Genomic DNA, 24,334 nt, shown 5'->3' with positions numbered 1-24,334 from the left:
GGCGATCCGGATGGAAACGGTGGAACTCCCGCAGCATTGAAGGGTCCAACACATCCTCCACCGGAACCCAGCATCTCTCTTCCGGACAATTCCCCTCACAGTCCACAAAGTACTGAAGGCCCCTCTCCCGACACCTCAATTCCATTATGGAGCGAACGGAGTACGCCGGGGCCCCCTCGATGCCCAGAGGGGGCAGAGGAACCTCCTGCACCTCAGACTCCTGGAGTGGACCAGCCACCACCGTCCTGAGGAGAGACACATGATACGAGGGGTTAATATGGTAATCGGGGGAAGCTGTAACCTGTAACTCATCTCGTTCAGTTTCCTCAGGCTTTCTGGCGCAGCACGGCACGCTGAAGGTGAACATGGGCGGCGTCCCATGTTTCCTCCGCACGCCGGAACCAGTCATCCCCCGCAGGAGTCTTGGTCTGACTCTGATGCCAAGGAGCAAGAACCGGCTGATACCCCAGTATGCACTGGAAGGGGGAGAGGTTAGTGGAGGAGTAGCGGAGCGAGTTCTGGGCCATCTCTGCGCAGGGCACGAACGCTGCCCACTCCCCCAGCCAGTCCTGGCAATAAGATCTCAGAAACCTACCCACATCCTGGTTAACTCTCTCCACCTGCCCGTTACTCTCGGGGTGAAAACCCAAGGTAAGGCTGATCGAGGCCCCCAGACCTTCCATGAACGCCCTCCAGACCCTTGAAGTGAACTGGGGACCCCAATCAGACACTATGTCCTCAGGCACCCCATAGTGCCAGAAGCAATGTGTAAACAAGGCCTCGGCAGTCTGTAGGGCTGTAGGGAAACCGGGCAGCGGGCAGCGGGAGGAGACGGCAGGATGCATGGGATGACCAGAGGAGGGTGAAGTGTGGGCCCAATAGATCAGCCGATCACGGACAGTAGACGGAACTTACAGACGCCCACCGGGACTCTGGAGGGGAGTGGGCTCTGCACATAGCACCTGCTCAATGTCTGCGTCCAGCTCCCACACTACCGGCGCCACCAGGCAGGAGGCCGGGAGTATGGGGGTGGGATCCATGGAACGCTCCTCTGTGTCATACAGCCAGGACAGTGCGTCTGCCTTCACGTTATGGGAACGTGGTCTGTAGGAAAGAGTGAAAACAAAATGAAAAACATGGCCCACTTTGCCTGGCTAGGGTTCAGTCTCCTCACCGCCTGGATGTATTCCAGATTTCGGTGGTCAGTCCAGATGAGAAAAGGTATTTAGCCCCCTCAAGCCAATGTCTCCACGCCTTCAAAGCCCTGATGACAGCCAACAGCTCCCGGTCCCCCACGTCATAGTTTTGCTCCGCAGGGCTGAGCTTCCTCGGGAAGAAAACACAGGGGCGGAGCTTTGGTGGCGTACCCGAGCGCTGAGAGAGCACGGCTCCTATCTCAGCCTTGGACGCGTCCACCTCCACTATGAATGCCAAAGAGGGATCCGGATGGGCCAGCACGGGAGCCGAGGTAAACAGAGCCCTCAGGTGACCAAAAGCCCTGTCTTCCTCAGCCAACCACTGCAAACGAACCAGTCCCACCTTCAGCAATGAGGTAATGGAAGCAGCTACCTGACCAACACCCCGGATAAACCTCCGGTAGTAATTGGCAAACCCTACAAACCTCTGCACGTCCTTTATCATGGTGGGAGTCGGCCAATTCCGCGCGGCTGAGATGCGGTCACTCTCCATTTCCACCCCCAAGGTGGAAATGCGATACCCTAGTAAGGAGACGGACTGTTGGAAGAACAGGCATTTCTCTGCCTTGGCGTACAGGTCATGCCCCAACAGTCGACCAAGCACCTTGCGCACCAGGGACACATGCTCGGCGCGTGTAGCTGAGTATATCAGAATGTCATCAATATACACCACTACACCCTGCCCGTGCAGGTCCCTGAAATTCTTGTCTTCAAAGGCTTAGAAGACTGATGCAGCATTCATCAACCCGTACGGCATGACGAGGTACTCATAATCCCCTGAGGTCGTACTGAATGCCGTCTTCCACTCATCTCCCTCCCTGATACGCACCAGGTTGTAAGCACTCCTGAGATCTAGTTTGGTGAAGAAGCACACCCCGTGCATTGACTCAAACGCTTCGGCGATAAAAGGTAGCGGTTACCTGTACCTCACCATTATCTGATTTAGGCCTCAGTATTCAATACACGAGCGCAGACCTCTCTCCTTCTTCTTCACAAAAAATAAACTCGAAAAGGCGGGTGAAGTGGAGGACCGAATGTACCCCTGACGCAGGTATTCGGAGACATATGTCTCCATAGCAGCCGTCTCAGCCTGTGAAAGGGGATACACTTGACTCTTGGGAAGTGCGGCGTCTACCAGGAGATTTATCGCACAATCCCCTCATCGATGGGGTGGTAATTAAGTAGCCTTCTTTTTGGAGAAGGCGAGAGCCAAATTGGCATATTCGGGGGGAATGCGCACGGTGGAGACCTGGTCAGGACTTTCAACCATAGTAGCACCTACAGAAACCCCTAAACACCTCCCCGAGCACTATCGCAACCACCCCGTGAGAGCCCTCCATTGCCATGAAACAGTGGGGTCATGACAAGCTAAACATGGAAGGCCTAGCACCACCGGAAATGCAGGAGAGCCAATAAGAGACTGATTCTCTCCTTGTGACCACCCTGCGTCACCATACCCAGAGGAGCGGTGGCCTCCCTAATGAACCCTGACCCTAATGGTCGACTGTCTAAAGCGTGAACTGGGAGCAACATAGCCACAGGAACGATGGGGATCCCTAGACTATGTGCAAATGATCTGGCTATAAAATTCCCAGCCGCTCCTGAATCGACAAGCGCCTTATGTTGCGGGGAAAACTCAGGAAAAGCAAGAAACAAATACAAGTGTGCAACAGAGAGCTCTGGGTGAGAATGGTGTCTTGTCACCTGGGGTGACGCCAGAGTGCCCTTCCTGCTGCCTCGACCCTCAGAGGAACCAACCCGGCACCGACCGGCAGCGTGACCTCAGTGGCCACAGACGGTGCACGAGACGAAACCTCCTCCGGTCTCCCTGGGCGCAGCACCTCCCAAATCCATGGGCATCGGAGCGGTGGTGCTCGGGGATGGAACCGACAGACCCCGATCTTGACGTCACGGTAGCCAGCAGGTTATGCAGCCGAATGGACAGGTCCGCCAGCTGGTCAAAGGTGAGGGTGTCCCTGCAGGCCAACCCTCGACAGCGTCCTCGATCAAACTGCAACAAAAATGGTCGATCAGGGCCTTGTCATTCAATCCCGCTCCGGCGAGGGCCAGGGTCCTAAAGCCCAAAGCGAACTCCTGTGACTCCTCGTCCCCTGCCGCAGGTGGAAAGGACGTTCACCCACCTCTCTACCATCGGGCGTGTGGTCGAAGACTGCCCGGAAACGACGGGTGAACTCCTTAAAGTGGTCCAGCACCGCATCTCCTTCCACCCACACGGCGCTGGCCCACTCCAGGGCTTTCCCTGAGAGGCATGAGACGAGGGCGGGCACCCTTTCACGGCCCGAAGCCTCCAGTGATGATCCATGGCCCGAAGCCTCCTGTAATGATCCATGGCACGAAGCCTCCAGTGATGATCCATGGCACGAAACCTCCAGTGATGATCCATGGCCCGGAGCCTGCAGTGATGATCCATGGCATGGAGCCTCCAGTGATGATCCATGGCACTGAGCCTTCAGCGAGGGTTCCAAGTCCAGAGCCTTCAGCGAGGGTTCCCAGTCCAGAGCCTTCAGCGAAGGTTCCCAGTCCAGAACCTTCAGCGAGGGTTCCCAGTCCAGAGCTTCCAGCGAGGGTTCTCAGTCCAGAGCATTCAGCGAAGGTTCCCAGTCTAGAGCCTTCAGCGAGGGTGCCCAGTCCAGAGCTTCCAGCGAGGCTTCCCAGTCCAGTGCCTTCAGCGATGGTTCCCAGTACAGAGCCTTCAGCGAGGGTCACCAATCCGGAGCCTCCAGCGACAGTCCACAGTCCGGAGCCTCCAGCGTCGGTCCACAGTCCGGAGCCTCCAGCGACGGTCCCCAGTCCGGAGCCTCCAGCGACGGTCCCCAGTCCGGAGCCTTGAGCGGCGGTCCGCAGTCCGGAGCCTCCTTTCAACGGCCCGCAGCCCGGAGTCTCCAGCGACGGTCCGCAGTCCGGAGCCTCCAGCGGCAATCCGTAGTCCCGAGCCTCCAGCGGCGATCTGCAGTCCCGAGCCTCCAGCGGCGGTCTCCAGTCCAGAGCCTCCGGCGATGTTCTACAGTTTGGAGGTCCCGGCGACGATCCCTGCACCGGAGGCTGCACCGAAGTGGGGGGAGCCTAAAGCGGAGCGGGGTCTGCGTCCCGCACCGGAGCCCCCACCGAGAGTAGATGCCCACCCGGACTCTCCCCTATAGGTTCAGGTTTGAGGCCGGAGTCCGCACCTTTGGGGGGGGTACTGTCACACCCTGACCTTAGAGATCCTAATTTATTCTCTATGTTTGGTTAGGTCAGGGTGTGACTCGGGTGGGAGAATCTATGTTTTCTATTTCTTTGTTGTTTTGCCTAGTGTGGTTCCCAATCAGAGGCAGCTGTCTACCATTGTCTCTGATTGGGGATCATATATATCATTTCTGTTTGGGTTTTGTGGGGTGTTGTTTTCCGTTTAGTATTTGTGGACGGAAATGTTTTGTATTCGTTATTTTTGTTTGAGTGATTGTTGACAATAAAAATCATGAACACTTTCCGCGCTGCGCTTTGGTCCACTCTTCCTTACGAAGACGAGCGTTACAGATCCGCTTCGGGAAAATCGTATTTCTGGTCACAATATTGGTAATTTGATGTTTCTCTTATATCCAATAGTTGCTCCCAGCTGTATGCAACAAAACTTAAGATTGGGGTAACAGTGTAAGAAATAAGCCATACAAAAAACATAATACTGCATAGTTTCCTAAGAGCGCAAAGCGAGGCGGCCATCTCTGTCGGCGTTGTTGTTGCCTGTATTGTTTTGCATTGTTACTGCACTGTTTGAACATAATCATTTCATTACACCGACAATAACATTTAGAAAAATATGTGTACACAACCTACCAATCAAATTTTATTTTATTTTGATTTCTCTGTGTGTGTCTCTTGATTCATCACAGCCTCATTATTAGCCTGGAGCTAAAGACCCCTTAATAACAGACACCAAGCAATAAACTGATACATCTGTGAAGGGGGAGAGAGAGAGGGAGAGAGAGAGAGAGAGAGAGAGAGAGAGAGAGAGAGAGAGAGAGAGAGAGAGAGAGAGAGAGAGAGAGAGAGAGAGAGAGAGAGAGAGAGGAAGCGGGGGAGGGAGAAAAACAGCTCACCTACAGGACACATGGTGGAATAACTTGGAGGTGTGTAATAGTTTTTTCAATTAAATTCAAAAGGTTTTATTGGCATTGGAATCATATGACCCCATTTCCAAAGCAAGTGAAATATATAATAAACAAAAGTGAAATAAAACATTTTACTCAGAAAAGTTTCAAAGGAACAGAGACATTTCAAATGTCATATTATGTCTCTATACGGTGTTGTAACAATGTGCCAATACTTAAAGCACAAAAGGGAAAATAAATGAACATGAATATGGGTTGTATTTAGAATGGTGTTTGTTCTTGCCTGGTTGCCCTTTTCGTGTGGCAACAGTTCACATATCGTCTTTCTCTGACACTCCCACGTTTCAGCTCCTACCTGCAACTCTGACCCCCTCCCCCTAACAACCCTCCCCTACCCCTGCAATACCTCCACCCTGCATACCCCCTGCCACCCCACCCCCCCAACTCCCTCCCCCTGCCACTCCTCTCCCTGCTTTACAGTGTCAACCTCCGCTGACAATATAAAAGAGAGGGAGAGAGAGTAAGCAAGAGAGAGAGGGGGAGAGACAGAGTACAGCTATGAGGGTCAGGCAATATATTAACCTTTACCTATCTATAGTCATGATACTGAACTCCTCATCTCTGAGCCTTCTATTGAACTACTCCTCTGCCTTGTCCACTTCCTCGTCCTGTCGTCTGCGGGAGCATTTCAGTCTGAATGGGATGTACCAGAAGGGTGATGTGATTCTGGGAGGTCTGTTTGAGGTCCACTACTTCACTGTGTTCCCTGAGCTGTCTTTCACATCAGAACCCCAGCAGCTCTACTGTGAGGGGTGAGTATTCATCTACTGGACTGGACTGGATGTGTGACTGCACCTCTCCTAAAAAGGACAGATAGACATCCCTACTATAAGAAGCCTCACTATGATCAGTGTTAACCAACCCTGGTGCCGGAGACCTACTGGGTTCTTGTTACATTGGTGAATAGTACATTGCGGTTTCGAAATATATGTGAATAAATTGTGTGTATTCCATTGTTTTCAATCATTATTCCTGTTTTCTAAGCAAATTTACCTTTAATTAAGATAAAAGCTATTTTATTATCTATCCTTGACAAAAGTAACTTGTTTTCTCCTCTCAACCCCTTATGACAACACTCTCTCACACACCACTTAAGAGGTGCACAGGGTTCAACACCTCTAGAGCGATTTAAAACATTTACAAATTGATTGAATGTTCCTTTTCAGTTTTACCAGTTTTGGTTTCCAGCAGGCCCAGACTATGGCGTTTGCTGTAGATGAGATCAACAGAAACCCTGACCTTCTGCCAAACATCACGCTCGGATACAAACTCTACGACAACTGCCAGAAGTTGGGAGTATCGCTCCGTGCTGCCATGTCATTGGCCAGTGGGACAGAGAAAGAGTTCTTTTTGGATGAGACTTGTTCTGGGTCACCCCCGGTGCTAGGGATTGTGGGAGACCCAGGGTCCACACACTCCATCGCCATCTCCAGTGTCCTAGGGCTGTTCCGGGTTCCCATGGTAAATCAGAAAGAATAGAAAGATGACATCATTATTGAAATGCCCTTCTTGTATTCCAAAACCCCACTTTGAGTGAGAAACAGCATGTTTAGGTCTTACATGTGTCTAGGCATGAAACATTTCTATTATATTAATTCATTGAAGAATACAAAAAAAATCATTGTGTATTTCTCTCCCTCAGGTGAGTCATTACGCCACGTGTTCCTGTCTGAGCGACCGGGGAAAATACCCGTCCTTCTTCAGAACCATCCCCAGTGACGCCTTCCAGGTCTGTCTCTAGAAGGCTACAATGACAAGATTACACAGTGAACCGTCAGCTCCCATGTATACTCACTATACACTTCATACTGTGTAATGGCATTTACTGTCAAATATAAGGGTAAATGAAAAAAATTAAAAGGCCTAGATAAGGTTAAATAAAAGGTGACAAAAATAATGTATGTAGTTTATGTTGATCTCTCTATACTCTCCAGTCTCTGTAATAACACCAGTAATGTCTAATCTCTGTTGATGTGATCTCAGGTGCGAGCCATGATCCAGATCCTACGTCGGTTGGGTTGGACCTGGGTGGGACTGGTGTTCAGTGATGATGACTACGGAGTTCATGCTGCCAGGTCCTTCCACTCAAGCCTGGCCGAGTCAGGGGGCTGTGTGGCCTATTCCCAGGTCCTGCCCAAAGACAACCGCCCCACTGAGCTGCAGAGGATCGTGGGAGAGATCAAGAGCTCCTCTGCTCGTGTGGTGGTGGTGTTCTCCGTCGAGGCCTACCTGCTCCCTCTGGTGGATGAGGTTCAGAGATGATTTTATCTTGACAGTTGATCTAAAATAACTCTTACAATACATTCACATTTTAGTTTCAGAGGCTCTAATCCAGAAACACTTACAGTCAGTGATGTGTGCATATATTTTACATATCGGTGTCCCTGGACAGTTAGTGCATCCATCCTAAGATATCTCAGGGGGGACACCCACATATCACAGTCATAGTAAGCACGTATTTTCCCCATACTATCATCAAATGCATTCTACAGCCCTAACAGCCATAACAGCTGTAGGATGTTACCCCTCTCACAAACAACAGTGTATAAAAGTGTTACAGCGTATTACCATTGGGGTGGTCTGATTATAAAGTATAAAACCTGTTTTACAAGGTGGTGGTGCAGAATGTGAAGGGTCTCCAGTGGATTGCCAGTGAAGCCTGGTCCTCCTCCTCTGTGTTTCACACCCCCCGTCTCATGCCCTACCTGGGGGGTACCCTGGGTATTGCCATCCGCCGTGGAGAGATACCCGGCCTCAGGGACTTCCTGCTTAGCATCCGCCCCAACAACCAACCTGACAATAACCCTGGAAACAACATGGTGAAGTAGTTTAATTACTTTATACATTATGTTTAAAACATTTAAAGGGCTACTTTGCCTGTAAATTCTACAATATAGAAGAAAAAACTAGTGTTCCTCTATAACATTTCCTTCTCTGTTCTGTTAAGGTGAGACAGTTCTGGGAGGCTGTGTTTGGGTGTAGGATGGAGCCCCCAGCAGGTTGGGTGGAGAATGGGGGTGATGTATGTACAGGTCAGGAGGACCTGAGGGATGTGGAGACCAACTATGGGGACGTGTCTGAGCTCAGGCCGGAGTATAGCGCGTATAAGGCAGTGTACGCCCTGGCCCATGCCCTGCATGACCTTCTGCAGTGTGTGCCAGGGAGAGGACCTTTCAGTGGGCACAGCTGTGCCAGTCTAGAGAGACTGGAGCCCTGGCAGGTGGGACACACACACAATCACACACAAACAGATGCAGACGTACACTTTGCCAACTGTTTACTTCCTTTTCCTGTTTTCTAAGTCAAGGTCCCCTGACCTCATACTGTCTTTTGTCTACATAATCTCCTCTTTCCTCTCTTCCCTCTGTTCCCTCCATCCCCCTCCTCTGACCAGCTGGTCCATTACCTGGAGAGGGTTAAGTTCACCACAGGGTTAGGTGATCGCGTTTCTTTCGATGACAACGGGGATGCCTTGGCCATCTATGACATCATGAACTGGGTGTGGCTCCAGGACGGGAGCGTTCAGGTGGAGAATGTGGGTGTGATGGACGAATCAGCCCCCGCAGGACAAGAGCTCACACTGGACGAGGACAGAATTTTTTGGAACTTTGAGTCAAAAAAGGTTATTTGTAAAGTTATATACAGTTGAAGTCAGAAGTTACATTCACCTTAATCCAAATACATTTAAACTCAGTTTTTCACAATTCCTGACATTTAAGCCTCATAAAAATTCCCTGAATTAGGTCAGTTAGGATCACCACTTTATTTTAAGAATGTGAAATGTCAGGATCATCACATTCCCAGTGGGTCAGAAGTTTACATACACTCAATTAGTTTTTGGTAGCATTGGCTTCAAATTGTTTAACTTGGGTCAAATGTTTCGGGTAGCCTCCCACAAGCTTTCCACAATAATTTGGGTGCATTTTGGCCCATTTCTTCTGATGGAGCTGGTGTAACTGAGTCAGGTTTGTAGGCCTCCTTGCTCGCAAATGCTTTTTCAGTTCTGCCCACAAATTTTCTATAGGATTGAGGTCAGGGCTTTGTGATGGTCACTCCAATACCTTGACTTTGTTGTCCTTAAGCCATTTTGCAACAACTTTGGAAGTATGCTTGGAGTCATTGTCCATTTGGAAGACCCATTTGCGACCAAGCTTTAACTTCCTGACTGTTGTCTTGAGATGTTGCTTCAATATATCCACGTAATTTTACTACCTCATGATGCCGTCTATTTTGTGAAGTGCACCTGTCCCTCCTGCAGCAAGCACCCCCACAACATAATGCTGCCACACCCGTGCTTCACGGTTGTGAAGGTGTTCTTCGGCTTGCAAGCATCCCCCTTTTTCATCCATACACAACGATGGTCATTATGGCCAAACAGTTCTATTCATGTTTCATCAGAACAGAGGACATTTCTCCAAAGAGTACGATTTGTCCCCATGTGCAGTTGGAAACCGTAGTCTGGCTTTTTTATGGTGGTTTTGGAGCAGTGGCTTCTTCCTTGCTGAGCGGCCTTTCAGGATATGTCGATATAGGACTCGTTTTACTGTGGATACTTTTGTACCTGTTTCCTCCATCATCTTCACAAGGTTTTTTGCTGTTGTTCTGGGATTGATTTAGATTTTTCGCACCAAAGTGCATTCATCTCTAGGAGACAGAACACGTCTCCTTCCTGAGCAGGATGACGGCTGCGTGGTCCCATGGTGTTTATACATGCCTACTATTGTTTGTACAGATGAAGGTGGTACCTTCAGGCATTTGGAAATTGCTCCCAAGGATGAATCAGAGTTTTTGAGATCTACAAAAAAAAATCTGAGATCTTGGCTGATTTCGTTAGATTTTCCCATGATGTCAAGCAAAGAGGTACAAAGTGTGAAGGTAGGCTTTGAAATACATAAACAGGTACACATCCAATTGACTCAAATTATGTCAATTAGCCTATCAGAAGCTTCTAAAGCCATGACATAATTTTCTGGAATTTTCCAAGCTGTTTAAAAGCACAGTCAAGTTAGTGAATATAAACTTCTGACCGACTGGAATTATGATACTGTAAATTATAAGAGAAAAAATCTGTCTGTAAACAATTGTTGGAAAAATGACTTGTCATGCACAAAGTAGATGTCCTAACCGACTTGCCAAATTCTATAGTTTGTTAACAAGCCATTTGTGGGGTGGTTGAAAAACAAGTTTTAATGACTCCTACCTAAGTGTATGTAAACTTCCCACTTCAACTGTAGTTATATTTCACTACTGCAACAGAAACAGTGTCAAATTATACCAGTGGAGGGCAAAGAAGCATTAAACATGGGTGTATAAATACGGGTGTATAAACATGGGTGAATAAATATGGGTGTATAATTATGGGCATATTAAAGTCTGATTCTCCCTCCTTGGTCGTCTTTGTAAATAAGAATGTGTTCTTTAACTGATTTGCCTATTTAAATAAAGGTTAAATTCCCCTCACCTTCGTCCTTATAGCCTCCACGATCAGTGTGCAGTGACAGCTGTCCCCCAGGCACCCGTGTAGCCAGGAAGAAGGGGGAGCCTGTCTGCTGCTTCGACTGCATCTCCTGTGCTGAGGGAGAGGTCAGCAACACCACAGGTCAGTGAAATTAATACCATTTAAAGTATTTGAGGGTGGTTTGGGGCTGGAGAAAATGTTATCCACATTTTCTACGTTTGCATTTCTGTCAGACTCGGCCAAGTGCTCGAGGTGTCCAGAGGACTTCTGGTCCAGCCCGGAGCGTGACCTCTGCATCCCTAAGAGGGTTGAGTTCCTCTCCTACCAGGAAGCACTGGGCATCTCCTTGATGACCGCCTCGTTGCTAGGAGCCCTCATCTGTGCAGTGGTCCTCGGAATCTTCACCCACTACCGGAACACGCCTGTTGTCAAGGCCAACAACTCTGAGCTCAGCTTCCTGCTTCTTCTGTCACTCAAACTCTGCTTCCTGTGCTCGCTGCTGTTCATTGGCCGGCCCCGGCTATGGACGTGTCAGCTGAGGCATGCAGCATTTGGTATCAGCTTTGTTCTCTGTGTCTCCTGTATACTGGTGAAGACAATGGTGGTGCTGGCTGTGTTCAGGTCCTCTAAGCCTGGGGGCAATTCCAGCCTGAAGTGGTTTGGTGCTGGGCAGCAGAGAGGAACAGTCCTGGTTCTCACCTCATTCCAGGCTGCTATCTGCACAGCCTGGCTGGTTTCAGCCTCTCCAACTCCACACAAAAACACGCGCTACCATAATGATAAGATTGTATATGAGTGTGTGGTGGGGTCGGTAGCAGGGTTCGGAGCGTTGTTAGGCTACATCGGCCTCCTGGCGTTCCTTAGCTTCCTCTTGGCTTTCCTGGCAAGGAATCTTCCAGACAACTTCAACGAGGCCAAGTTCATCACCTTCAGCATGCTGAATTTCTGTGCTGTCTGGATATCCTTCGTCCCTGCCTATATCAGCTCTCCTGGGAAGTATGCAGACGCTGTGGAGATATTCGCCATCTTAGCTTCCAGCTTTGGCATCCTGGTGGCGCTGTTCGGCCCAAAGTGTTACATCATCCTGCTGAGGCCAGAGAGGAACACCAAGAAGGCTCTGATGGGCCGGGCCTCAACCAAGACATAGGGAGAATCTTCGTTCCATTTCCTTGATTACTCACGTCCCCTCACCTCGATTTCATCTCAAAACCAATTAGATTAGAAGGTCAGCAGGGGCGGGATATCTAACCTTCTCATTAATTGAGTTTTGAAAAGGAGACCGAGGAGAGAGGACACGAGGAATCACGGAAAAGTAATTGAGATTCTCCCATAGGCTCAATACCATAACAGCGGTTTACAGTGGATTCCTCTCCTTGTCTTCTTCATCTCCTCTGTGCTGATCTGAAATATGAACACTAGGTGGGGGTACTATGCCTGCTAGGGATTTGCTTCACACTCACACTGTCATGCAAAGAAAGGAAAGGAGAAATGTATAGTAACAGAGTTTGATGGTCTCAAATAGTTTGAAGTAGCTCCTTTTTGTTTCCACTTCTGTTTGTAGTTTGATGGCAATAAATTAAATCAAAGAGATTTTATTGTTTTGTTAGCACTCTAGTGATGTGTAGTAGCATGTTATTGATTATAATTATGATGTTCTGTGACTAAATATTATTTCCTTGGCCTGTTAAGTAGGCTTTGAATGTATTTAATTTGTCTGTGTGCGTGGCTTTAATCTTCTATGGGATAGGTTATCCCCGATGAGTGGGTTTCTGCATTGAAAAGCTTTCAATTTAATCATCACATTGTGTGGAACAGCTTAACTTCCCTGTTCCTTCTCAAGGATTCTGCTGCCACACTTATTCACCCATTAATTAAATATTCATTCATGCACATTTTCATTTAATAAAACAGTTTGACTTGAAAGGAGTTGCAGAACGTGTTTTTATTGAACATTTGAAATTTAGCAATATATTTTATGAAAATTTCAGGAAACTGTCATATTGGAATAGAGAATTACACACCTCATAAAATGTGAAAGGAGAAAACAACATTTTTCATTAACCATATCTAATTGAACTGATTTGTTTTCAGAACTGACATTCAGGGGAGAAATGGATGTCATTAAAGTCTATTGAAAAGAAGAGTCATATTGTGATTCAGAGGAAGACTTGCTAAGTGTTGATTCACTGTTGACTAACTATTGATTCACTGTTGACTCAACCATGAGTCACTTTTGAATCATTAGAAACATACACTACCAGCAGGGTAGAAAAGTCCTGTTCATTTGTGTCCATCAACGTTAGGTATTGTCTGTTAAATATGTAACTTGCTGGTAAGTATTATACAATGTATCATGTAATTCCTTGTTAAGGTTTTACCATGCAAAACAATAGTGAGATGGTGTTATTAACTAAACACAAAGATGACAATATTTGGACATCATATCTTTCTTGGTGGTTTCTAATTGGACATCATGTGTTTCTTGGTGGTTTCTAATTGGACATCATGTGTTTCTTGGTGGTTTCTAATTGGACATCATATATTTCTTGGTGGTTTCTAATTGGACATCATGTGTTTCTTGGTGGTTTCTAATTGGACATCATATATTTCTTGGTGATTTCTAATTGGACATCATGTGTTTCTTGGTGGTTTCTAATTGGACATCATATATTTCTTGGTGGTTTCTAATTGGACATCATGTGTTTCTTGGTGGTTTCTAATTGGACATCATGTGTTTCTTGGTGGTTACTAATTGGACATCATGTGTTTCTTGGTGGTTTCTAATTGGACATCATGTGTTTCTTGGTGGTTTCTAATTGGACATCATGTGTTTCTTGCTGGTTACTAATTGGACATCATGTGTTTCTTGGTGGTTCCTATTTGGACATCATGTGTTTCTTGGTGTTTCTCTCTGGTCTCAGGAGGATGATGTAACACTTCGGAGCGAAGATGCATAGCAGTAACCCAAAGCTGGAAGCTAAGATGGCGAATATCTCCACAGCGTCTGCGTACTTCCCAGGAGAGCTGATGTAGGCAGGGACGAATGAAATCCACACAGCACAGAAGATCAGCATGCTGAAGGTGATGAGCTTGGCCTCGTTGAAGTTGTCTGGGAGTTTCCTGGCCAGGAAGGCTAAGAGGAGACAGAGGGAGGCCAGCAGGCCGATGTAGCCCAGCACCAGAGAGAAGCCAACCACAGAGCCCACTTCACACTCCAGGATGACCTTTGACCCCTTGAGGCCTAGGTCACGGTAAGGCAGGGGAGGGCTCATGGACAGCCACACGGCACAAATGATCACCTGCGTTTACAAACACAATTACAAACACAATTTAAATATCTTATAAATGACTGATTAATTCAGTTTGGTGACTTTGAAGTTATTTTAATGTTAAAGCGCTCACCTGAACACTGGTAAAGAGGAAGACACTCCCTCTCTGCTGAACGGGTCCAAAACACCTCATCAGCTGCCCAGCACCGGGCCTGGCTGAGCGGAACGCAGCCAGAACCACGATGGTCTTGACCAGGAGGCAGGAGAGGCAGAGCACGAAGATGACCCCAAATGCTGCCTGGCGGATCCGACACGCCCACACAGAGGGACGGCCAATGAACACCAATGAACACAGGAAGCAGAGCTTGAGTGACAGGAGAAGCAGGAAGCTCAGCTCCGAGTTGTTGGCCCGCACCTGGAAGGGTTACACACACATGGTACCATATAAGAATTCTCAATTTGATCCCATTCAACACTTTGTTAAAGCTCTTACCAGAGGGGTGTGGCGGTGGTACACAAAGAACACAAACACAGCCACTGTTGCCACAGCACCGCACACGGCAACAGTGGTCAGGGTGACACCCATCACGTCATTGAAGGAGAGGAACTCGAGCTGACGAGGGACGCAGGCGGTCCGATGGCTGTTGGACCAGAACTCCAGAGGACACCTGTCACATTGCAAAGAGCCTGGGAGAAAAGCATCATTAATTATTCAGTCTAATAAGTCTTAAGTAAGCATTAACACACAACAGACTGTGGGAATAACCACCCACCTCAGTGATGTGAGAAGATATTCAGTTCACTGACCTGTGGTGTTGCTGACCTCTCCCTCAGAACAGGAGATGCAGTCGAAGCAGCAGACAGGCTCCCCCTTCTTCCTGGCTACACGGGTGCCTGGGGGACAGCTGTCACTGCACACTGACACAGGCACCTGTACATGCCATGTAATTAATTTCATTTGAACAAAACCATTCACTTCATGTTTTAAAAATTGTCTTTCTTACCGTATTAGTTCCTGTGTTCCACTGGATGGCTGATTGGTTGATGAGGAGATTGGACCCGTCTACACGGCCAATTGTGACAAGTTTGAGCAACCCCTGGGGCGTGGCCTGCCAGTTCACAAGGTCGTACACAGCAGGGACGTCCGCGCCCCGGAAGTAGAACGGCTCCCCAAGTGGAGTGGTGAAGTTAACTTGGTTCAGGTGCTGCAACAGCTTGGAGGAGTGGAGACACAAACATGACCATTAAACTGTTAATATGATGTAATAACTCAAAACATATCCCCATAGTGACTGTTAACATGACCATTACACTGTTAATATGATGTAATAACTCAAAACATATCCCCCATAGTGACTGTTAACATGACCATTACACTGTTAATATGATGTAATAACTCAAAACATATCCCCATAGTGACTGTTAACATGACCATTACACTGTTAATATGATGTAATAACTCAAAACATATCCCCATAGTGACTATTAAGTGGACATGAATATTTATTGATATTAAATTTCAATTATTTTCAATAATTTCAATAATTTTCTAATATTACATTGGCATGACCAATTCACCCCCTGATTTATTTGTGTTTGCAAATCATGTCTAATTAACACGGGCAATAGATGAGTACCTCCGCTGAGCTGATGTTGTAAGGAAGGGAGCAGGTGAAGCTGCTGCCCCAGGTAGGGCTGTGTCTCTGGGGACAGGACAGCAGGCTGTGGAGGGCGTGGGCTGCAGCATACACAGCCAGGTACACATTATAGGTTATTCTCAGCTGGGAGGTGTCTGTGAAGGGGCTCTGTACCCCCTCCAGAGTCTCTGCCCCACTGCAGGAGGCCAGGAGTGGACGAGGGGAACTGGAGGTGGGAGGAGGGGTGTGTGGTAGTGACACAGAGGGGGTTGGAGGAAGGGGAGAGGGGAGCAGAGACGTGCCGTGTCCATGTGCTGCTCCAGGGCTACACCCAAACACCGTTTCCCAGAGTTCCTTCAACAGGACATCTCCGGGACGACGAGAGGGGTTGAGACTTCGAAGGTGGGCCTCAAAGCCAGGAATAGGTGCACTGCGGATAGCCACACCCACGACGCCCTGAGCAACGTTAAAGAGGGCGGGGTTTCTCAGGAGCTGTCCGCTGGTGCTCCATGCCTCACTGGCCAGGAACTGCCTGTCCGTCACATTTCTCCTCCCCAGCTCCAGGAGTAACGCCCCCATGTCAGTGTACCAGAGGAAGACCAGGATCACTCGCGCTGTCGAGGCCTGGACCGTATCTGCTGCTCGCTTCACATCCCTCACCAGGTTCGCCCGGTTGAGGGTCTCAAAGAACGCCAGGCACACCCCCGTCCCCCGAATCTCCTCCTCAAACACCTGGGGATCAAATTGTCACAATACTGATACTAAGTTGATGAAAATATATTTTTAAGTATCCAGTATTCGAGATAATGTAAATAAACAAAATACAGTTTTCTATACAATTGTTTTGTGATGTAAATTAAATTCTGCAGTTCTTTTTCTGTAAACTGAGGAAGAATTAATAAAGTCGTAGAAAAAATTTGATGTAAAATAAAGAAACACCTGTATGGCCAGACGACCGTAGTCATTGTCTACAGCAATAGCCCCGACCCAGGTCCATCCCAAGAGCCAGGTGAGCCGGGCCATGGTGAGGGCCTGGTAGACATCACTGGGGATGGTCCTGAAGAAGTTAGGGAACTCCTGTCTGTCACTGAGACAGCCACAGCTGGCCTGGTAACTGATCTGAGGACAACGCCATTGAATCAATAATTTCTCACTAAATACCAGACCAGATGAATTATAAGTCATTAAAGCATTATCACAATCTTTCTAGCTGAGTGTACAAAACATTAAGAACACCTTGGGTTGCACCCCCATTTGCCCTCAAAACAGCCTCAATTCGTTGGGGCATGGACTCTACAAGGTGTCGAAAGCGTTCCATAGGGATGCTGGTCCATGTTGACTCCAATGCTTCCCACAGTTGTTTCAAGTTGGCTGGATGTGGTGAATCATTCTTGATACACACGGGTAACTTTTGAGTGTGAAAAACCCAGCTGCATTGCAGTTCTTGACACAAACCTGTGTGCCTGGCACCTACTACCATACCACGTTCACAATCTTTTTTCTTGCACATTCACCCTCTGAATGGCCAATATACACAATCCATGTCTCAATTTTCTCAAGGCCTAAAAAATATATTTTACATCTTTTAACTTGTCTCCTCCTCTTCATCTTTACTGACTGAAGTGGATTTAACAGGTGACATCAAGAAGGGATCTTAGCTTTCACCTGGATTCACTGGGTCAGTCTATGTCATAGAAGCAGGTGTTCCTAAAGTTGTGTCCACTCAGTATATAACCTGGTTGTTGAGAGAGAGACTAAGGACACAATGACATCAATATGTTTCTTATGAAGTATTAAATACCCTCATATAATATCTCAGTAAATACTAGACTATCTGAAATATGATCAATTTTTCTAGCCATTGCACTTTCTGGTTGTGTGGAGAGAGACTGACCACAGGCACAGAGAGAGGCCCCAGGGTCCTGGCCAGGATGATGGTCTGAGTGGACGATGCATCACCAATGACCAGAGGAACAGGGCAGTCACTAGATGGATGTGCTGGACAGGACAGAATACCCATAACATGGATGTTTATTCAGAACCACATGATACCAAGTACATGAACTACAATATTTGATATTAATTTAGTGTAGTGTCTTCACAATATTATTGGCTATTTTGGCAAATACATTTCATTACATTTTAATTTTAGGTAAAGATGAGGTTGAGGTTAGTGGTTAAAATCACATTTGAGTTTCGAAATCTCTGTAGTTTCACATCTGATGTTCCCGCCTGACACCAGGGACAGTGCCCCTCGCAGGCTCCAGGGGTGCTGATTACAGCTGTCCAGGATACGGTAGCCCAGCCGAACCCCCGGCAGTAGGAAGGGGTTACGGTTAATCTCGTCCACCGCAAACACCAGCGCATGTGCCCATTGCAATGGTTCCTCTTGGAAACTGAGAGCAGGGATGTGAAACATGAGACAGGAGAGAGAGCGAGAATGACAGAGAAACATTCATCATGTGTAATTGAGGATGATGTAAGCCTGTAATCAGATTCATGTCATTTATTGTTGGAGAAACAACATTCAACATAAAACAGCACAACAAAAATATATTTCATGCTGAACACGATGGATAAATACCACAATCTGTGACAGCAATATTATTTAGGTGTTTGCATTTACAAGAAATATGCCATGCCTCATTGTACTCAGAGAAATAGAGCACTGTGTTACAGCAAATACAGTCTCTCTCTCTGAAATGACACACATTAGAATTGAAGAGAGAAGTTGGACAAAAACAAAGATTGAAATTGTTTTGCAGACAATTTGTTAACATCAGATTTGAAATTGTCTGCAAAACAATTTTACAATTCATTTTGAAGTGATTATGATTCTGTGTCAACAGCAAAACATTTAGCATTTCAATTTTAATTGATTAAGATTCTGTGTAAAAGGTACAAGTCCAATGGTCCATTTTCCAGTCTTCTGAAGAGAACAACATTTAGATCAAGTCTGACATGAAACAACAATAAGGAAAAGAAAGAAAGAAATGTGTCATGTTGTTCCAAAATGAAAGAAAATGACAAGAATAAAAACAAGGATTAAAATCTCATTTCAACAAGCTTTGAAAAGAAAGGCGCAAGAAAAGTGTGATACAAAAAGTTAGAGAACAGAAATAAATGAAATAACTTACTTGACACAGGCCTGCAGGTCAGGGGGTTGGCTGAAGCTCAGGTCTGGAGCAGGAGGGAGGTTATGGAAGGGGATGAGACCACCGATCACCACTTCACCTTCCTGGGAGAGACCACGGTCATCCAGACCAACCGAACGATCCCACCGTGAACACACAGTTGCCTGAACCATCCCTGACCCATCCCTGACCAGCCAGGGCAGTAGCAGGGGAATGGCCGGTGTCAGCCAGGTTAACCAGGGGGACATGAAGGGAGCTCCTCTGGACAAACAGACAGGAAGGCAGTTGACCAGACCAAAACCTGTCCCAATGTAATTTCTAAATACTGAATAAAACATGAAAAACTACACCACAGTTGTAATGATGAAACATACAGATGAGTCAAAAAGAGTGTAAAGATTATGATCAGAAATTCTCCCAGTCTTTACATCCAGCCTGGTGGGGGAAAGTTAATGGACTTTGCTCCCAGATGTTTTATGTAGCACAGATCAGCCTCAGTGGTTCTTCGTCAGGTGAAGACAAGCTTCAGTAGTCGACCAGTCTCTATCTCCCAGCGCTTGGTATGGCAGCAGGCTCCTCTGATCTGGCCCAGTGGAGGATAAGGGAGGGTATTTATAATGACCAGAGATCATAGAGAAGACACAGAGTAAACAAGATGACACACTGAGACCCTAAATCACAGGCCTCCTGAGTGTTGCTGTTAGGGATAGCACAAAACGATTAGAGACAAGGGTGACAGGGGTACTTTTAATTTTGAAAAATATGTTTTTAGTTTTGTGCTGCACCAATCATGGAAGTATGGTGGGGTGAGGAAGGAGGGTGACGGGGGTACAAGGACCAGGACTGAAGGGATAGTGTTACTTAATCTCCAAATAATAGTTTGAGGATTTAGATGGCCACAGGTGCTCTCTCTCTCATCTCCCTTACTGCTCATTTCACAAGCAATTACATCCCATTATCCACACACAGCAAGATACAAAAACACAGGCAGGGAGGGGGGTGTGTGTGTGTGTGCGTGTGCATGTGTGTGTACATGCCATGGCAAGAGTAGTTGTATACCCCGGTGGCTACAACACCGATAAACATAGAATACAATTAGAGAGTGTGTCGGTGAGAAAAATAGGGTGGCAAATAGAGAGAGAAATGGAGAGAAAGATGGTGGAAAATAGAGAGAAGAAAAGACACCAAAAACAAACATCAAGATAAGCAAATAGAAGACCAGTAATCAAACAGACAGACATGTTGCGTTCAAGTCACATTTTTTTATGAATTTTATTACATCAGTAGGAAAATGCTCACAGTAATGTTCCGCGTGACCATACAAAGAAGAAAGGATGGGTTTAACACTGAAAAGAAGAATAAAAACATGCAACTTGGTCTAGTCGAAACACCCTTATCTACCTATTCCACTGTGTGTTTCAGTTCTTGTAAACATCACGTTTTAATAACCAGCTCCCAATTTTCACCCTTTTTTTTTACAGTCTGTATTAAATTAATTGTAAAAAAAATAAAAATTCAAGCATGGAAACTCAAAAAGTTTCAAATATGTGATAATGTTTAAAATATTAGAAAGTGAGAAGTCAGAGCAAGCAAGAAGTCCGAGTATTTCATCCAATCCCACTATTACTTATTCTGTGAAAAGATAGTAGTGCACTGTGATGTCTACAGATCGATGCATAGTCATGCTGGATATTTAACATGCAGAAAACAGAACAACTAAATGACAACACCTTAAATTAAAAACAAATCTACAGCAGAATATGTACCAACAACACCAGCACACAGAGGACAATCAGAGGAGAAGGAACACTTGAGGAAGATCTTTGATGCAACAGATCCCATCCCTTAAAAGTGGTCCCCCAACGGGCACACACTGGTTGAATCAACATTGTCTCCACGTCATTTTAATGTTGAACTAACGTGGAATAGACATTGCATTGATGTCTGTGGGCCTCTGATAATACTAATACACATTTAAAATGTACAAAGACCAAGACAACACTTCCCTTCAGAGTTAAACACATTTGTAAAGTTTCCTTATTTTCTGCTTTATAGTAGATGGCGTTAGCTTGAACAGGAAGTAGAATTACAAGAACAGACAGGACAGGAAATGGGTACAATCAAAGTAGGAAGTAGTTTAACAGTCTGTTCAAACTACATTTAAAGAACATTCTGATCAGGACATGAAGAAGAATAAAAAACATATTTACATTTACAGACAAGACTGTCAGAACCAATCAGGTACTTGACTTTATATCTGAAAGTATTATTGGACAGCCCAACCATGATATATGTTTTTTTCCTTGGTCCTAAGCAGGAAGCTGATTTGCTGCGTTTTGGAAGTACATTATACATCATTCTATGTAGGTGATAACCAGGAAGTGGGTTCAGAGTCTGAGCAGAAAGTAGACCTCCGGTTCTGATTGTATACAGGAGTCTGTGGGCAGCAGAGAGTCATCATGATAATGATCTCCGTATCCGTACCCCAGTGTGGTGCACCCCCCCTCAGGCAGCCCCCTTTCCTCCAGCTGGTCCAGGTAGCCCGCTATGTAAGAGCCTGTGGAGTGTCTGTTAGCTAGGGGGTTCTGACATGCTGCTACTTTAGTACGCAGCACTACCCCTCCCACGCTGGAGGGGGCGCTCATGTCCCGGGGCTTTAGAGCCTCCCGCTGCCTCTCTCGAGCACGATTGTTGATGTGACGCACACGGCTCTGGCTCCGAGAGGAGAGACGGCGAGAGAGGAGGGGCGGGGAGTCCTCCTGGGTGTCAGGGACAAAGTTTGAGGAGGGGCAGGATGGGGGTATGAAGGGTTTGGGGGGTATCTGTAACTGAGGTAACTGGGTAAGCTGGGGTGACTGGGGTCTGTCCCCGTCTCTGTCATCCCCCTCTAGGGTGACTAGTTTGCGTAACTGCTCAGTGAGGGGGTCTGCAGACTGCAGCCGTTGGGACAGACCTCCCAGGCCCCTCATCCTCCTCCGCTCACTCATACAGGGGGTGATAAAGCTGTGGCTGATGATGTTGTACTTGCTGCGGAAGTTGCAGGAGATGTCCTCAGATGTCAGGTCACCCAGAGACTTGGACTTGCAGGGGCTGGGGGCTGTGGATGGTCTGAGGATAGGTAGAGGAGGGGTGAGGGTGGAGCCCAAAAGGGGCAGTGGTGGGCGACCAGATTGGGGTTGGAGCTGAGTTTGTGGCTTGGGCTGGGTGTCTGATTGGGTTTGGGTCAGGGGTTGGAGCTGGGTGTCTGTTTTGGGATGGGGTTGGGGCTGGGTGTAGTGGGAGGCCGAGGCAGTGGAGTGTCTGAAGCAGTCGTAGTCTCGCTGGCTGGAGTCCACACTACAGTCTGAGCTGGGGGAGTACAGGCCTCTGTCTCTGGGGAGGCTAACAGACCTTGGACCAGAAAGAACAGACAGACACTCTGAGGAGGAGAACCCATTCTGGAAGCAGGCTGACGCTTCTCTCTGACCCTGTCCTTCCCCTGTCCCACCCTGGTAGCTCCTGGTCTGGGGCTGGGTGGGACCATTGTAACTGTGCTGCTGGGTGAAGGCTCTGGTAATGTGTCTGCTATGAGTGGAAGGATGGCTGTTCAGGAGGAGGGGGCTGGGGTTGGGGGGCCCTTTGCAGGGGGAGGGCTGGTGTGAGGGCTGTTTGACGGGTGAAGAACATTGGGAGAGCTGGAGTTGAGGAGCAGCGTAGCATTTGGTTGGGCTGGTAGCGACCCAGGTATGGTTGTGTCTCGGTAATGTCAGGGTCATCTCCAGTGGATCCTCGTCCACGTTAATTTCCACCTCCATCAGACTACTTCCTTCCGTGTCATGGCACAACAGGAATTGGTCAGACACTGTACTGTTGTTGGACGAGCACGTGTAACCCCACGACAACCCCCACTCTCCCACTGACCCCAACCTTTTAGGATCACACTCACCCCCGTAGCCCTCTCCTTTCTCCTCCACCACACCCCTCCGTGAGCCCACCCAGCTGCCATTGCCTTCTACCCCCAGGAGAGGAGGCACCTTGGCTGGGGAAGGCTCCAGGCTTCCCATGGGTGTGCTCTCCTCAGAGTCAGCCTGGATGTTGCCGATGGTCTGCTTCTTCAGGTTGTAGACAGAGACTGGAGACAAGACCTCCTCATCCAGGATGGTATAGACCTCCTCCAGCTCCGTGGTCTCAGGACTGGAGAAGAGAAGGGGGGCATTGGGGTCTGTGTGGGAGGTTTTGGGGTGGGGTGAGAGTAGATTCTGGTTCGCGTGGTTAGGGGTCTGGCTTGCTTTTCGAGGAGTGATAGGTCCGTTCATTGCCTTGCGGGGGGAGGCGATGGTGTGTGGGTCTTTATATTGGGTGGTATAGTCTATGGTAACCTTATAGGGTGTGCTGGAGTCCCAGACAGCAGGATCGGACAGACAGGACATGACACTGAGGGTGTGGGGGTCAGAGTTCATTGTGAAATCATTCTGGTCGCCGATGAGGTCAAACTGACCAATCAGAGCGGAAATAGACCCGTAGGTGGTATCGTTGCTGAGAGATACGGCGTCAATGAGATGTGAGATGATGCTGTCCTGTAGGGGGACGGGGCTCTGCAGATCGGACCGGTCCACATTCAGTAGGGAGATGGGGAGCTCAGAGGAAGGAGAGGAGGAAGTTGCTGTGTTTGTTGTACTAAGTAATGTTGTCTCTGGTCTGCTCTCACTTGGTACGTGTAAACAGTTGCTCTCTGTCTCTGTTGAGCTGCTGAGGTGACACAATGTCCTTTGGCGAGAAGAAACATCCTCAGCTTTGCTGAGTGGGTTGACTCTGTCTTGTGATTGGTCTTTGGAGTCACCATCTACAGTCCCTCCTCCTCGGCCAATGACCAGGTAGGAGGTCTCATCTGATTGGTCAGACTCGGTGGTGTTATCCTGTGCGTTGTTGTGATTGATGGAAGGGGTGAACACTTTGTGCTCAAGGGAGGCGGATGATTCGACGACGAGTTCCACAGAGTGGGACCCGGGCTGGTTAAAGGGGGACGTTCCTGTGGAAACAGACAAGTTAGACAGTCAGTAAAGGTTCAAACATATCACAGCCGTACGTAGAACACCAAGTCAACCAACAACCAACCGACACATTCCGTCCAATACGAGCCAATAGCAAACACAGAGACGAATGGAATGTACCACCAAATACGACTGTGAGAGGGGTGTTGGAGAATGAGGCTGTGCAGGTAACAGAAGGAACATCCATTTTTTAGGGGGAACTCCAAATTTCGTAAAACAGATGGTCAAATGGGATCAATTTAAAAAAAAAAAATTTAAGGAAAATTTACATTTTTACAAAGTTACATCAGTGGCATGATGTAATACTGGGATGTTTTAGGATGAGGCAACCTTAGGAGGTGTTTTGGTTTACCTGGCGGGATATCCTAGTCAGTTCTCTACTACAGAGAAGCACCACACAGTGAAGAAGGAACAGAAAAGGCAAGTTAAAGTAGTGAGGAA

General features: G+C 47.5%; 3 protein-coding genes across 3 annotated transcripts in view; 1 reads left to right on the top strand and 2 right to left on the bottom strand.

Annotated features, from left to right (window-relative positions):
- The first annotated feature begins 5,868 nt into the window (after positions 1-5,868).
- On the top strand, positions 5,869-12,660 carry LOC109906122 (extracellular calcium-sensing receptor-like). Its single transcript, XM_020503784.2, has 9 exons — positions 5,869-6,117; positions 6,532-6,826; positions 7,008-7,094; positions 7,349-7,615; positions 7,978-8,184; positions 8,313-8,585; positions 8,760-8,987; positions 10,841-10,964; positions 11,057-12,660. Exons 1-9 carry the CDS (start codon positions 5,906-5,908, stop codon positions 11,968-11,970), a joined length of 2,607 nt encoding a protein of 868 aa, XP_020359373.2. The 5' UTR covers positions 5,869-5,905; the 3' UTR covers positions 11,971-12,660.
- An 87-nt stretch (positions 12,661-12,747) lies between these two features.
- LOC109904919 (extracellular calcium-sensing receptor-like) lies at positions 12,748-19,254 on the bottom strand. Its single transcript, XM_031791221.1, has 10 exons — positions 18,867-19,254; positions 17,917-18,125; positions 17,624-17,727; positions 16,669-16,848; positions 15,730-16,461; positions 15,097-15,306; positions 14,900-15,023; positions 14,586-14,779; positions 14,226-14,507; positions 12,748-14,122 (listed from the first exon to the last, which is right to left on the bottom strand). Exons 1-10 carry the CDS (start codon positions 19,199-19,201, stop codon positions 13,700-13,702), a joined length of 2,793 nt encoding a protein of 930 aa, XP_031647081.1. The 5' UTR covers positions 19,202-19,254; the 3' UTR covers positions 12,748-13,699.
- An 862-nt stretch (positions 19,255-20,116) lies between these two features.
- Positions 20,117-24,334, bottom strand: part of plch1 (phospholipase C, eta 1) — a 139,681-nt gene continuing 135,463 nt past the window's right edge. Inside the window, exon 24 of the mRNA XM_031791220.1 lies at positions 20,117-23,871. Coding sequence (XP_031647080.1) covers positions 21,251-23,871 — 2,621 coding nt within the window. The 3' untranslated portion in view covers positions 20,117-21,250. The remainder of the gene's footprint in view (positions 23,872-24,334) is intronic.

Source organism: Oncorhynchus kisutch, linkage group LG15, assembly GCF_002021735.2.
Source record: "Oncorhynchus kisutch isolate 150728-3 linkage group LG15, Okis_V2, whole genome shotgun sequence".
Lineage (NCBI taxonomy): Eukaryota > Metazoa > Chordata > Actinopteri > Salmoniformes > Salmonidae > Oncorhynchus > Oncorhynchus kisutch.
The sequence above is the reverse complement of the archived record's forward strand: the minus strand, read 5'-3'. Positions and strand labels throughout refer to the sequence as shown.